General features: G+C 38.6%; 1 protein-coding gene across 1 annotated transcript; it reads left to right on the top strand.

The window, feature by feature from the left end:
• Nucleotides 1-1,192: 1,192 nt before the first annotated feature.
• On the top strand, nt 1,193-15,456 carry LOC135077954 (leukocyte surface antigen CD53-like). The gene is made up of 5 exons (XM_063972494.1): nt 1,193-1,324; nt 2,027-2,215; nt 2,694-2,852; nt 3,455-3,652; nt 14,638-15,456. Exons 1-5 carry the CDS (start codon nt 1,265-1,267, stop codon nt 14,710-14,712), a joined length of 681 nt encoding a protein of 226 aa, XP_063828564.1. The 5' UTR covers nt 1,193-1,264; the 3' UTR covers nt 14,713-15,456.
• Nucleotides 15,457-16,797: the final 1,341 nt, after the last annotated feature.

Raw genomic sequence — 16,797 nt, 5'->3', positions numbered from 1 at the left:
GCGAAATTTCAGCTTAATCGGTTGCCTGGAAGTCGGTCTTAATTCAGCTTGCAAGATTCCACCCATACAAATATGAGCCAGTCACTGTAATATGACGTCACGCGCATAAAATGGCGGGCCGGCCGCCGCCCGCACTTTTAAAATTCAATATCTTGGAAACTAATTCACGTATCGAAATAATTCTTTCACGTGTATTTTTTATTTTTAACAGAGAATACAGAAAGCTAAAAAACAAAATTAGTGAACATTCTTCATTAGAGGAAAGTTTCAAGAAATCTAATACATATATCAATCAAGTATTTCTAATAGGTACCCTTAAGGAATATAATGATACATAGTTCATAAAAATGCATAAATAAAAAATAAAAATAAAATTTAAAAAAAAAATGTAAAAAAAAAGATCTTGTAAAATATTATAACCATCATCATCATTTGTAAATATTGTCTCGCATCAATGTCTTTTTCAGTTTGCTCGTAGAAAATTGCGAGAAACTATCCTACTCTCTCAAAACTCAATAAAAGTAACTTAATAATAACTTAACATCCAATTTAAAAAAAAACATTGATTCTGGTACTGGACCAGTCAAAAAAAAAAAATTTATGAGATTTGAGATAGATTTCATAGATAACCCCAAAGCAAGGCCAATAATAAACGGTATTGTCATCGAGCCATAGAACGATAAGAGACCATATTTTACATCATACACATAAGTATCAACTGATAATTCTACATATTATTATGTCCATGTAAATAGATAATACCCAAATTGAATTTTATTAATATTAGTCATCCACCATGAAACAAGGACAAGGAAAATGCAATTTTTCTAAAATTATTAGGCAGGTACTAAACAACTCTTGTGAGTTCTTTAGTTTCAACCTTCTAATTGTATATGATTTTACGAACTGCAAAATTTTTCTGCACCGAACTAAGTTTCAGTGGTTGTGTTTTATTGGGTTGGCTACAACGGAGTTGTAGAGACAGCAAAAGTACTATATTCGATGAAAATTATGCCCACATATTATTTGAAAAGCTACACCTTCATAGCTGAAAAAGGCGTAATTTTGCATACGAGTACTTGCTTACCATTGAATTCTAGGAACCTTATTTTACTGTTATCTATCCATATCCTGCAATATCTAAACAGGCCTGATAACAGGCGGGGCTATATCTAACCCAAATATAGATTACACAGACTAGTTACTCACTGCCAGGAAGTGTGTTTGCAACCGTGAAAACTCGTTCGTTAGAAAAACCATCAAAATGTGTTGTGCCGAGTTCTTAGTCAAATATATCCTGTTCTTCTTTAACTTTGTATTTACGGTAAGAGTTACTAGTATTAATTGCTAATTTGATACAGTAATAGGATAATAGTTATGTAAGTTTTTTAATTAAGCAAACTAATTTCAATTAATCGTATAATTTATATTGCCTCCTTCCTGCAGCAAATGTCATGTATAAAAAAATATCCCTTAAATTAAAAAATAAAGTTATTTCAAATTAATTAGCTAGTTATTATAATGTGGTCAAAAAGAGATGAATCTTATATTTAATTTTAACTAATTGCATTGCGTGGAAAATATGAAATACAATAACATTATTAACATCCAAATTAATATAATTTATAACCTGAACCTTTATAGCTTTTATTATAAAGAATCAACACTGATAAGGATAACACTAATTTTCAAAAAGAATTTATGTTTCGATTTGCTATGATTACGAATATCAAATAATGCTAGATTATTTAGTTAATCCTTTCGAAAGGGGATTCCTTTTTTCATATAATACACCATTAAACTGAATTTACAAAATCACATTTTTGATTACCTTAATTTGCAAAACATTTGCAAAACTCGTGAATCAGTGATTCTCTTCATAATTCGTTATAGTACGAAGAGAGCAAAAATGAAAAACCGTATTGCGTTTAGTCTGACTTCTTTTTTTTTTTGTTTTTTAATTACATTCTTTTTAAATCCTGTCCTTGACAATCAGTAATGCAGCTACTTAATTCCCTTTCTCTAGCTCGCGGGCATAGCGCTCATCGGGCTGGGCATAGCCGCGCTGGTGCAGATCAACCAGATCGTCGACCTGATCCCCGTCCCCATCAATGGCATCCCCATCGCGATCATCGTGCTCGGCAGCATCATCTTCGTCATCGCCTTCTTCGGCTGCTGCGGCGCTATCAGGGAGTCCAGATGTCTGCTTACAATGGTATGCTTTTACAGCTTTTGGAAACTGCAGTAATCTTAGAACCTTCGTAACCTGACTTACTTGACTTATGGTCCTATGTCCCCTAGATGGGGCAGAGGGCGTCCACAACAGTCCTCCATCTCGTTCGGTCTTGAGCTTCTCGCTTGATCTCGCTCCAGGTCTTGCCGATCTTCTTCGCCTCGTCCGCTACAGTGCGCCGCCAAGTTTGCCTGGTTCGACCACGTTTGCGTTTTCCTTGGGGATTCCAATCCAGAGCCTGCTTAGGGATGTGATCGGGGTCCCTTCGGAGAGTGTGGCCAATCCAGTTCCACTTGCGGCGCTTGATCTGCTGGTCGATCGTAACCTGCGTGGTTCTTAAAGATTCAAATACGAAATATAAAATAATTCAAGAGAAACTGATAGCCGTTTAGATCACTTTTGCCGGTTTTTAACCTGTTCTCTTTTTCTGAATTTCTATAATCTTCTTTTTACTTTCCAGTATTTCATATGCATGGCCATCTTGGCTGCTGGCAAAATCTACCTAGCGACCGTGATCTTCGGTGCTCTGGACACACTCCAGTCCACCGTGGAGGGTTGGGTGGACACCGCCTTCGAAAAAGAAGACCTCAGGAAGGTCTTCCACGTACTTGAGGAAGTAGTAAGTGTCTTTGAAAACGCATAGAGTTCTGGATACACTACAATCTAGTTTTTACGTGGATTAAAGACTTTCGAACTTAAAACGACGCGATGCAGCCACTTTGTTCTATGAACTCGTATTTTGTTATCCTAGCCTTATCCTAGCGTGGAATTGGGATGTAAGGGTTACCTAGAGCGAAATTTATTGTATCATCTCTCTACCATATTAATTACTCACAATAAGGGCTATGACCGCCAAACGGCGATAACTGTTGTTACAATACAATGGATAAAAGAAGAAGAGTGAAGGTAAAAGTTCAAAGATTACATGCAGCAGCAGTAAGTAACGTGTCGCCTTCGTGACTTATGGTTTTTCAATGTTTCTATGAAGTATTATATCTTCCACGACATGTCGCTGGTAATGGAAGCTATTTCATAGAAATATGTAGGTACACAAAAAACCAGTAGTATCGTCTGTCCTGCCGCGTCACACAAAGCCTTTTAATCAGCCGATAGATAGTGTAACAGCCCGAGTAAACTATCGGCCGACTAAAATCTGTAGGCTGCGGGGTGTCTAAAAGTCAGTAGCCTATGCTGTGTATTAATAAATCACTTACCACACAGTTCCAATGCTGCGGCACAACGGGGCCAGGGTCGTACGTGGGCGTGTACCCCATCCTGCCGCCGACGTGCTGCGCGAGCGGCGTGGCCGAGTGCACCGACGACCTGGCGTTCGGCGGCTGCCGCGCCCGCCTCGGCAGCTACTTCGAGAACTTCGGCGAGGCCATCGCCGCGGTGCTGATCGTCGTCATCGTCGTTGAGGTAATGATTACATCACTTATAACTTATACAGTTCATCAGCTTGTTGATGGATCTTTTTATCTGACTTATAAGCCGTTTCTATTGACATTCTTGCTACTTGCTTAGATCTGAAAATACAGATACGGTGTTATAAGGGCATTTCTACGGGGACGACCGATCGACCTACTGGGGCGAAAAAAGTACCTTTAAAATTGAAGTACGGACTTGAAAAAAATCACACGTATTTATAGGACTCTTGACTTGATGGAGAGCATATTTAGAAGACCGCCAGGTTTTACATCTCGCCTTGAAAAAATCCGAAAGTTCAAAAACGGGCGAAATTTGGCCTAAAATGGAGTGTCCGGTTTCCAGAATTTACTCGTTTTTGCTTCATAACTTTTGAAATAATAACTTCCCCATTATGAAACTCACATTCACAGAACAAGGGATAGTTAATAAAGCTATATAAATGAGTTTCTTTATTGCAAGTCCTTGGGTTTTAATACAGTAACACATTTAAATTTTGTCCGACGTGTGTGCCTCAATTCCGTGATTTTTATTTTTGTGCTCCTATATCACTAACAACGCACAATAGGAACACCCACGCCTGATTCCCATAAACTAGCAGTTGCACTTGAGTGGTCAAGCAGTATAAAAGAGGGATCAGTCGCTTTGAGGAGCATTTTTCAGAGGTTTGAAATCACTCAGAATTTTTGGTCACTGGTCATTTCTCAAACCGGTGTGCGATATTAATAATGTTCATGAAGTATTTAATGAGATTACTGTTGAATTAATTAAGTATTTAACTGATATCTGCCATTACGTTTGGTAGAAATCGTTGTAATTTATAATATTTTCGAGTAATTTGATGAAATGTGATTTTTCCTCAATTCCGTGGATCTCAATTCCGCGGAATATGGGGCATCGAATTGAGAAAACACGTACACCGAATTGATATTAAATGAAAATAGATACTTTTATTGTGCTATAAATTGTTTGTGTAACTTAAGATAATAATGAAATCAATAGAGCATAATAATAGGGTGAACTACCAATCATTGGACCGTACCAGTCATTGGACAGAAGACAATAAAACTAATTTTTTGAGGTTTCATTAAAAAAATACACTGGTATTGCTATCTTATTAAAATAATTCTTCCAGGTTCTTCCCTCGACCTTCACCAGATCGTCGGTCTACCTAGTGGGGGCCTGCTCACTGGTCCGTGGTTTCCACTCGACAACTTTTCAGTCCCAACAGACATTATCTGTACGAGCTATGTGCCCCGCCCACTGCTACTTGATTTATGCAATTTTACGGGCTATGCCGGTCACTTTGGTTCTCTTGCCGATATTCACATTTATGATTCTTATTAGGCTCATAGTAAGCGACCAAGTTTCACATCCATACACCATCACTGGCAACACACACTGGTAGAAGACTTTTGTCTTAAGACGCTGCGGTATTTCGATCGATGCTTAGCTGAGTTGAATTCAGCGATAGACCTCTTTCTCAAAGTTGGACATAACTATTTGGACTCTTGTCCCAGGTATACACAATTGTCGACTTCGAGTGTAGTCTCCAACCTTCAGAGGAGTGGGTGCAACACGGACATTTGACATGATTTTTGTCTTGTCCATGTTCATTTTGAGACCCACTTATTGAAAGGCTCTACGGAGGCCATGACTCCGATATCATCCCCGATATCGCGACTCCTTGGTCTTCTGTATAATCTGCCGTAGCGTACCTGTGTCGGCCGTTTGGTGTAGTGGTTCAGAACGGACTACTATGCCGAGAGGTCCCGGGTTCGATTCCCGGCCGGGCAGAAATTGAAATGATGAATTTTAATTTCTGTGACGGGTCTGGGTGTGACTATGTATAATATGTATGTATTTAAAAAAAAAAGTATATAAGTAGTATAACCGTTAAGCTAGCACCCATAACACAAGCATTAAGTTGCTTACTTTGGGGCTAGCTGGCGCTGTGTGAAATTGTCCAAAGATTTATTATTATTATTATTATGTGTGTGAACCATAATACTAAAGCCTTTTCGGAAACAAGCTTGTTAGGAAGACTGGAAGTCGTCGAGTCTGTGAGCGAGATGATTCGTAAGGACTCTCGAAAACAGCTTGTAAACACGCCTCATAAGTGAGATGAGTCTATAATGCTATCACCACACTTCTGTGCCATGCCGGAGGCGTTTTTCTTCGAGAATGACGGAATTGAACTGCTTCTGTAGATCCTTTAGTACCGGCGAAGCTCAGCTATAATGCCGTAACACCTGGTGCCTTGTTGTATTTTAGCTATTTGAGTGCCATTTTAATCGTGTACAAACTGACGTCCGATATAATATCGTCGGTATAGTGTCAGGTCAATCTAGCTCTTGGGTTTTTCAATATTTGTTTTATGTTTAAGGTTAAGAATAAATAAACAAAGAGACCCTGTGTTATGTATTTATTATTGAAATACATTAGGTATTTCTTCATAATGTCATCAATTCTAAGTTTGCGGAGCGATTTTTATATTTGGAGATTCATTTCTCAATTCCGTGATTCATTTTCTCAATTCGGTGCTCTCTTAATTCGATGCTTAGCATTTCTCATAAACCACTTCACAATATTTAGTGAAAATGCTATTTTTACATTCAGAATGGAGTAACATTTATTTTTTTGTATTGAAACTACTTAAAAAACTAAATATAAATTTTAGCACCGAATTGAGAAAAAATACACCGTACAGTAGAAATGCCCATAACATGACTCGACCTCACTCCGAAGAGTGTTTGACACTTTTGTTGGTAGCTATCATTCATTCTTGCTTCTCGCTTAGATCTGAAAATACGGATACGGTGTTATAATATAATTCGACCTCACTCCGAAGAGTGTTCATGATTGTACCACCTTCGTGAGTTTATGAAATGAAATAGTTTTATCAGTACACAGGCCCTTTCCAGGGCACTAATACAAATTATATTAGAAATTAAGTTGATGATGCTAAACACAATGCAAATGGTTTGACTTGCTCTTAACGAGCTAGATGCTAGACTTGGCGTCAGGGTCTCCATGTTTGTCCCAATTGATATCAGACTTTATGATCGTTGGACACTGAAAGAGGTCCAAATACATCACTACAATACTGATAACAGAATTTTAAATCAAATCAAATAAACTACAATTCTAGTAACGAGAGATCCAATAAGCAAGCCAAGCACGTGAACTGAACAAGGTGGTAATCAGGTTGGATAAGGCATTGTTTTAAATAATAACAACTATTCCTGTTAGCTATACTAAATTTTCAAAACAAACGGCGAACAAACCTCTTTTCCACAGTGCCAGCCGCGTGCTTAGCCGGGCCCGGCGTATCTCCGAAATGCAGTTTGCTTGTGAAGTATTAGCACATATTGATGAGAAAGACCATAGTTCCATAGGGGCTGGATCCCGCACTCATTAGATTCACTGATTTTGGAAATTGACAAACGCTTATGTGGTTGCCGAATTAAAGAACACACCGCTGTTGCGCACGGGCGTCCTTCCGAACTCAAAACTCTTGCGTCACTGGGGGGCGTCGCAATCGCAATCGCGAGCCTAGCTCCATAGGATTGGAAAGAATGTTGCCAGTTTGTGATTAAAAAATGCAATTAAGAAAAGAGCAAATTCCTTCCAGTTTGTGTTGTTTTATCTTAAACTAAAATTAAGAAACTAATAAATATATTTCGGTACGAAACATACCGCTCACCTTAAAAGTACCGAGTATCTTTTAACAAGACAAAACCTAAGACAAGAAACGTACAAGTATCTAAGCTATTTGTAGAGTGAAACCTAACTATAAACCTAAAACTACTCTAGCTTTACTTAGATGCAAAACGTACCTACTCCCTACTCAACAGGAAGAGGACAAATCTTAACAACCGCTCGTTTGAAGAACGACTGTCCAATTTGTAAAGTAACGACCCGACAGATCCCGTCAGGACCTGGGTGTAAGGCGTGAACACGCGCAAGTCTCCACTGCAAGGGAGGAACGTTGTCTTCGCGTAACACCACAATCATGCCCTCACGAATCGGGGCACCGCGATTACTAAACCACTTGGTTGCTTGTTGAATATGATGTAAATACTCAAGACTCCATCTCTTCCAAAAATGTTGAGTGGACTGTTGGATGAGACGCCATCTTACTAAGCGGCTAGGATTCTCATCCACTAAAGAAATGTCAGGAATTGACGTTAAGGGCTCACCTATTAAAAAATGTGATGGAGTCAAAGGGAGAGGATCCCTTGAGTCTGCACTTAAAACACAAAGTGGGCGCGAATTGAGAATCGCCTCTATTTGACATAAGAGCGTATGCATCTCGTCATATGTCAAAGTTCGTGTGCCGACCACACGATGAAAATGATGCTTAAAGCTTTTAACACCCGCTTCGAATAGTCCACCAAAATGACTAGCTATCGCATCCCACGAAATTCTTTCCACAGTCTGAATAAATATCTGTACACAAACCGCGTCGCGAAACAAAACGCCTAAGTGTAGCTAAAAACGCTTCTGTGGAAAGCTCCGAAACGATCTCTAAATGTATAGCCTTAACGCTCATACATACGAAAACTGCTACATAACATTTAACTATTTTAGCGTTACGAACCTTATTTGCCCGAACGTAAAATGGACCTGCGAAATCTACCGAAGTTTTTATGAATGGTCTGGCCGGTCGCAAGCGAGCTACGGGCAACAAACCCATTGACGGCTGCGTGTGCGCGGGGCGCGCACGCACACAACGGACGCATCGATGAATGCGTTGGCGGATGACGTCACGACTTGATAATATCCAATACTTTTGTAAAAGTGTATATTGGGTGCTTTGAGCCCCACTGTGCAAGTTTGAAACGTGAATAAAATCAATTAGTAAATAAGTTAAAGGATGTTTTTTAGGTAAAATCAATTGATGTTTTGACTCAAAAGATAAAAGCGATTTATGAATTCTACCGCCAACGCAAAGCAACTTGTTTGAATCTATAAAAGGATTAAGACGTTTCAATTGATTTGATGGTGATTGCCCATTACAAATCTTCATAATATCATCATTGAAAACTGAATGTTGAACAACTCGTATAAGTCGATTCAAAGCGAAATTATACTCTGACACAGTAATGTGTTTTGAACTCGAAATATTGACCTTTCTACACTTGTGATAGAAACGAAATATCAAAGCCGTAACACGAACAAGTCTACCGAGTGAAGAAAAACGTGAAATAATTTCTACGTCCTCGTTTGGAGTAGAAGTACTCGAACACAACACAACATTACGCTTTTCTTCATCAGTAGGAAGAACAGGCTTTGGAACAGGCCACATACTTTCATCCTCGCTCAACCAGCGAGGCCCATGAAACCACATCTCATGGTGCAAGAAAGCAGCGGGTAACATGTCGCGCGAAGCAGCGTCCGCGGGGTTGTCGGCCGACGGGACGTGCCGCCAACAATCCGCGGGGACAATATTCAATATCTCCGTAGTACGGTTTGAAACGAATGTTTTCCATTCATGGGGCGGTGAACGCAACCATGCTAAAACAATACTTGAATCCGACCAAGTATAAATTTGATCACTTTGTATTTTATCACTATAATTTTGTAACACCTTTTTAATAAGTTGTGATAACAAAACACCTCCCATCAGTTCGAGACGGGGAATAGATACGCGACGCGTAGGCGCGACGCGTGTTTTCGCTAACAATAAGGACACGCACACACTACCATCCTCGCGCTGCGCGCGGAGATAAACACATGCTGCGTATGCCTTTTCGGAGGCGTCTGAAAAGCCGTGAAGCTGTAATTTACAATTTTGAGGGAAAACATGACGCGGAAAGCTAATTTTAGATAATAGTGGGAGCTGACTTGTAAAGCTAGCCCACGAATCGACTATGTCTTGTGGTGGGGTTTCGTCCCAGTCCACAGAAGAAATCCACAATAATTGAATTAAATGTTTTGCAAATAAAGTCACTGGAGATAAAAGACCGAGAGGGTCGTAAATACGTGCAATTTCTGAAAGAATGGACCTCTTTGTACATTTTTCAGAGTAACTTTTCACACTGAAACCAAAAGTATCTAAGTTCGGGTCCCACTGCATACCTAGGACCTTAGTGGATGAGTCATTCTCCATGTGTGCGAAGGGCACACTTTCGCACCGCTCACCATGAGAAACTGTCAGCTGAGAACCGAGAAGTAAGGCGGGAGAATTACTATGCCATTTGTGCAACTCAAAACCTGCGGATTGACAAATACCTATCAACTCTTGTTGTAGGGCGAGAGCCCGTGACTCATCACTTTCACCTGATACGACATCGTCTACAAATACGTCGCGCATGAGGACCTGCGATGCGCGCGGGAAGCGTGCGGCCTCGTCATGAGCGAGCTGCTGAATGGTGCGAAGAGCAAGATAGGGCGATGAGCTAACTCCAAAAGTCACAGTGCAAAGTCTATAATCGCGTAGGGGCTCCTCGGGCGAGGTGCGCCACACTATACGCTGAAAATCCCTATCCGATTCACGAATCATAATGTTACGATACATTTGTTTGATATCAGCTGTGAAAGCAATTAAATGAATGCGAAATTTTAATAACACATCAACAATATCTAAATGAAGCTTTGGACCAATTAACAAATTGTCGTTTAGAGAAAAACCGTTTGTAGTCTTAGAGCTTGCGTCGTAAACTACTCTGGTTTTGGTGGTTTCACTAGATTCTTTGACCACGGCGTGGTGCGGTATATAATAGCTACCACCTGCAGCTGCTGGACTATCGACGGGCTCCATGTGGCCGAGCTCTAAGTACTCCTGGAGGCACGCGTGATAATCATGTTTGAGCTGCGAATTGCGCTCGAGTTTGTACTAATTTACGAAATCTAGAAACAGCAATTTCCCGCGACTCGCCGAGGGGCGGTGCGTCAGGTTTGAAGGGAAGAGCGACCACGTATCGCCCACACTCATTACGCGTATGCGTGTTTTCAAAAAAGGATTGACACAAAAGTTCATCAGGAGTGAGAGACCTTTGTTCAGAAATTGTTTCTAATTCCCAAAATCGCTGGAGGTCAAAGTCGTCGTTAACAGAGCTGTGACACACCTGGACCGGAAGAGAAACCTCAATCGATGAATTCAAATCGAGTTTACCCAACAATAAATAACCAAAAATACTATTCATAGCAATTGGTGAACCTGGTAGACCCGTGATTGTGTTATGCAATAAAATTTGCGGAATAATGTCAGCACCTAAAAGCATTTCCACTGGTTGTGGTGTATGAAAACTCGGATCTGCTAAAGTTAAGTTTTGAATATGAGACCACCCTGTATAAGGTAATTGACAAGTAGGCATTTGTGTTGTAATTAATTTGGGCAAAATCAATGCATCAACATGAATCGAAGGTTGCGATTGATTTCTAGGCGCAATGAAGAAAGAAGCCACTCCCTTAGGGTAAACCGGTTTGTTATTATTTATTCCATAAACTTGCGGAACGTTCACACGTCTACGTGAAATACCTAAACGTTGTGCACACGCTTCCGAAATGAAAGTAGCCTGGCTGCCCGTATCAATTAAACAGCGCACGGTTGATAACTTGTGATCATCAATATAAACATCGACAAGTGCCGTAGACAATAGCACCGTACTCGTACGCACAATAGAATCGTTTTCCTTATCTCGAGTTGACGTTAAAGTCAGCTGGGTATCAGTCGTAGAAACAGAGACAACATTATTACACTCCGCCGTGAGCGGGAGCGGGACGAACTGATTAGTACAGCTACTCGGATCGAACGCTTTGTTTACATTATTGTCAAAATGAATTAATGTGTGATGGCGCTTCTGACAATTCCTACACGAAAAATTGGATTTACATTGGCTCACGTTATGGCCGAGATGTAAACAATTGTAACAAACACTTTTGTTTTTAATAAAAGAAAATCGATCTTTTATTGAAAGATTCAAAAACTTAGAACATTTCGTCAACGTATGTTGAGCATCACATAACAAACAATGTGCCTTATCGCTATGCCGATTAGGCTGAGTGTTGCCTGACACGCCAGAGGATTGCGGCGCGAAGTTCGCCGCGAAGGCTTGTCGCTGACCGGCGGCCATATTGCCGCTAGGGGGCGCCGCGCTCGCGAGCTAGACTGTGAGCCAAATCTACCGCCTTTATTGTTAATAATTTTACTCGACTGCCCGAAGTTATCGTTAGAAAACTCCTCAGCGACAAGTTCACGCTCTAAGAATGAAATGAATGTGTTGACCTCTGGAATGTCTGAAGGTGAACACAATGATAACTCGAATTGCTTACGAACAGATGCGGGAATTTTACGTAGTAAAATGTGTAACAAAACGAAACTCCATTCACTGGTGGGAAACTTCATTACTTCAAGAGGTTTAATGTTTTCTTGGAATGTATTTAATAAGTTACGTAAATCACTCGTTGATTTTACGTTACAAGATGGAATGTTGAGTATTTTATCAAGATGATTCGAAGCTATGATTCTTTTGTTTTCATAACGTGAAGTTAATATTTGTATTGCTACGAAATAATTAGCATCAGTGATTGGAATGGACTTTATAAGGTTAAATGGTTCATTTTTTAACGTAAGAAGCAAATACCTAAACTTTTCCGCATCCGTGTAGGCAGTATTGTGGTGAACGAGAGAACAAAACAAATCGAAATATGAATTCCATTCTGTGCTTTCGCCAGAGAAACTGGGCAAAGGCAAAGTAGGTAATTTAGCATTACTCGAAAATTCTGAATTAGCAAAGGGACGACTCATTCGTCTGCTTTGCTCCTGACATTGTTTTAATTTATCTACTTGAGTGACAATTGCATAATATGAATCGTCGAAGTCGTTCCTAATTTTGATTTGTTCCTCTTTATTGAATGATTTAGATTTAATGAGAGACTTTTCGACTTTAGTTTGCAATTTGCTAAACTTTCTTTGAAGAGCTGACAAATCTTTGGTACGTGAAATGAATTTTTGAATATCTGTAGTTGCAAACTGTAATGTTCTCTTTAAATCGTCTAAAATTAAATCTCGCTCGAAAATATCCTGAACACATGAACTACTACTCTCGCTATTGGAATCTAATGAGGTCTTGGAATCATTTTCCACTTTCGATTGCGCCATTTTGCGTTACAAAGATGGTCGCACGTGGAATGAAAAATGTGGTACGTATGTACGCTAAAAATTACGATAAAACTACACAATTGGAAGGAAAATGAAAATCCGGCTCGAAGGACCAACAAATAATATGTTAGCTATACTAAATTTTCAAAACAAACGGCGAACAAACCTCTTTTCCACAGTGCCAGCCGCGTGCTTAGCCGGGCCCGGCGTATCTCCGAAATGCAGTTTGCTTGTGAAGTATTAGCACATATTGATGAGAAAGACCATAGTTCCATAGGGGCTGGATCCCGCACTCATTAGATTCACTGATTTTGGAAATTGACAAACGCTTATGTGGTTGCCGAATTAAAGAACACACCGCTGTTGCGCACGGGCGTCCTTCCGAACTCAAAACTCTTGCGTCACTGGGGGGCGTCGCAATCGCAATCGCGAGCCTAGCTCCATAGGATTGGAAAGAATGTTGCCAGTTTGTGATTAAAAAATGCAATTAAGAAAAGAGCAAATTCCTTCCAGTTTGTGTTGTTTTATCTTAAACTAAAATTAAGAAACTAATAAATATATTTCGGTACGAAACAATTCCTAAAAGCTAACTTGCCATTTGAAATTATCTTAGATTATTGCGATAATATATTCAATATCAAAACGCTGTTATCAAAGTAATCTATTCCGAAAAACAATGCGAGATACTAGCTAAAATCGTTAGGTGCAGCAAAGATTAAAGGAAAAACCCTTTGTAAATAGATCCAAATTCTTATTTATTTGCTATAAAGATAATGTAAATGTGCCGTAATAAATCGATTATTTAACGTCGAACTTCAAACAGCATACATCCTTTATTACCTACTAAAAATAATGTGTTAACAAATTCGGCGCGTGTCTACTCTAGGGTGGGAAAATGGAAAATGCGTCGTGATCGGAAAGCGTTTGGTCTTGGAACTTCAGCCAGCTTTTCCTCTCACCCTATTGGCTCTGTGCACGATTACAGCGCCAACTAGCGTCCACAACTTTGTGGGCTCTGTCATATTGACATTTACGTCGTTTATTTGTGAAAAAATATCGAAATGAAAAAATAACGAATATTTTCGACTAATAAATTATTGTGATACCACGATTTGGGTGGAAAAAAGGTTTTGAAATCATTTTGGTCATTCAAATCAAATGAGGTAAGTCCGAAAAGTGTGTTTAATTTTGATCGTGTCAGGGTTTGTTTACTACAATTATAGTTGTAGTTTTACAGTAAAACAAAAAGAAAAAGCTACTTTAACGGTTTCATTATATAACAGTAAATATATTTAAATGTTCCTGTATCGCTAGTTATAAATTAAATATCGTTTTCAGATCGAAATGAGTATTGTTTTGAAGACCGGGTTTGTGAGTGTTACAATATCAAATTCCAACCACAAACCGTATTTAAAGGAAAGTTGTTGATATTGGCTGGACAAGTCCGAGATGTAGAAGAATTAAGAACAAAACAAGGGCAGAGTTCAATAATTCACGCTCTCATCATAAGGCAAACATCTGTGCATGTGCACAACAACTACTGTGACTCATTTTTGTACTACCACGTTGTATACTCTAGTTACCTATTTCCAAATTGTAAACGGCTATTAAACCAGCCCTATCGAAATACAGTCCACTCTTTTATTTAAGTTCCCAGTAGGACCCTTTTCATGCGATTAATTAATGATATTAAAATGTATTATGTAGAATCGCTTTGCCATTGACAGATACATATGATGACAGAGCTTACATTATTTCTACTTTTGACCACCATGAGCGCTGCGATAGATTATGTTACCCCCACCTAGTACTTCGCACCCAGCGAATATTTCAGAAGCTTTTAGATCAATGGAATATTGTTTGTTTGCAGTTGGTGGCGATGCTGTTCGGTATGTTTATGTGCTGGTCGGTATCGGAGAAGAGGCAGAGGGGCAGGTACTACTGAGCAGGCAACTATATCTAGAGACCGATGGGAATCATGTAATGTTTTGACAAAAAAGTATAAGATCTATTTAATGCTAATTTGTAATGAATCATTCTTTCTTCTACAAGCTTCCGTTCTGTGGTATGGATCCCTAGTCATGTATAAATATTAGACACCAATTCTTAGGTCAACTGACCGAATCATAAATGATTTATTGCCATTTTTTATTACAAACAAACAAACTTTTGACACATTAAAAAATATATATTCTTCTTGTGATCCCTATTTTAGAATTAACGAGTTATCAACGTTAATTAGTGTAATGACAATTTAAAATTAATATAAGAATCCTGCCTGAGTATTAATTAGCACAAAGTTACCTATAATTTTGTAAATATATGAATTCAGATTTAAATGTTTGGTTATCGTAATTTTATAGTTTTTCTAAAAACTCTCTAAGAGTTAGAATTAATTTAAATTGCAACAAAAATGTACATGACATGTGCTGTGTAAGTAAGTTCAGACTTTTTTCAAATTCAAATACGACTTTAGTACATGACCTAACCTTAGCCATTGCTTTTTGAGAAGATATCAAATCGTTCCTACTGCTTTAAATTCAGTAGAGCGTCCAAAAAGAACTAATTACTAGATGTTGGTAAGAACTGATTGTAATTAGTTATTACTGATTAATTTTAAAATGTTTGTTTAAGTATTTATATTTTTAAGTGATCGATGTTTTGTATTAAATTTATTTTTTAATGAAAATATTTGATTTATTTATCGTTTGTTTACCCATGCCTAAAATATAATAATAAACGCAAACATCGATATTTCGCCTGATTTCTATTTATAAAAGGGCCATCATATTTATTTAAATGGATGACAAGCTGATCGTCTAAAAATATAACTTTCCCATAATGCTGAAATAAACTTTTATTTTATTCAGTAACTCGCCTACCTGCAGTGCTTGACATCCCAACTAACATTTTGGCATAGCTGGGCACCGTTAATCAAATAGTTAACTTCGTTAATCTTTAAACCGTTAACAAAAAAATTAACTTCGTTAAACGTTAAAACGTTACATTTAGCAAGATTTAACGCAAGTTAACGTTAATCGTTAATCCGTTAACACATTATAATAAAACGAAAAAAATAATTGTATGCAAGGTTCAAATAATTTCGAAAGCTTGTATCGCGCATGGAATTTATTCCTCTTTTATGTTTGCGCTACAAGCTTTTGAAATTATTTGAACCTTGCATACAATTTTTTTTTCGTTTTAGTAACAACGGCATTTCAGAATAAAATCTTGTTTTTAAAAAAAATATTACTATAATTTTATTTTACACTTTTTAGTAGTAGACTAAGAGCTAGTGAACGCCATTTTTATAAAAGCTGAAAGTTTGTCAGCGTATGCTGCCAATATAGGATAGAATGTTGGTGAATCATGAAGTTTGGGTCATCGTGGCTTTGGCAGCTATCCTAAAAACTGTCTGGCACGGAGTTGGAACTGTCAAAACTGTCTGGCTGATGTGGAAACTACTTCTAATTATTGCCCTAATATTTTATATAAAAATCATCTTTTATTTTATGGTATAAAGTAAGCCTAACTTTTACGGTGGCTTTTTCTGTATATTTAATACTGTAATTCTACTTACGATATTTTTTTTTCTTTCCTCTTATTATCTACGATCGGCCATCCATAGCCATAATTAGATGTGTTCTGGGAGCGGATTATTTGACTGGTATTCCATTGAATAGCAAAGTCCATCACTGGTAAAAGCTCTACTTTCTCTCGCTGAGCTCGAGGATGTGCCATCTCTTGAGGCGCTTTGTATCTTTGTCCATTAGCAGGTTCTTGGCCAGCGCGTTGCTATGTCTGTCGAGTCTCTGCCTGTACTTTTTGCTGTAGTTGCTCACTTCCTCCTTTACAGTCGGCATCTCAAGGTATTCGTGTATTTCTGCGTTTCTCACAAACCAGTGGGCGCTGGAGACTGTTCTCAATGCAATGTTTTGGAATCTCTGTAATATTTCCAGGTTGGAGTTGCTAGCAGATCCCCAGAGTTCTATTACGTAGGTCCAGATTGGTTTGATAATAGACTTGTAGA

Source organism: Ostrinia nubilalis, chromosome 14 (assembly GCF_963855985.1).
Source record: "Ostrinia nubilalis chromosome 14, ilOstNubi1.1, whole genome shotgun sequence".
Taxonomy (NCBI): Eukaryota; Metazoa; Arthropoda; class Insecta; order Lepidoptera; family Crambidae; genus Ostrinia; species Ostrinia nubilalis.
This window is presented reverse-complemented; position numbering and strand designations above follow the sequence as displayed.

Coding starts and splice junctions, on each gene's coding strand:
- LOC135077954 (XM_063972494.1), top strand. CDS start 1,265: ATGTGTTGTGCCGAGTTCTTAGTCAAATATATCCTGTTCTTCTTTAAC. Junction 2,216..2,693: donor CCAGATGTCTGCTTACAATG/GTATGCTTTTAC, acceptor TTTACTTTCCAG/TATTTCATATGCATGGCCAT. Junction 2,853..3,454: donor TCCACGTACTTGAGGAAGTA/GTAAGTGTCTTT, acceptor CTTACCACACAG/TTCCAATGCTGCGGCACAAC.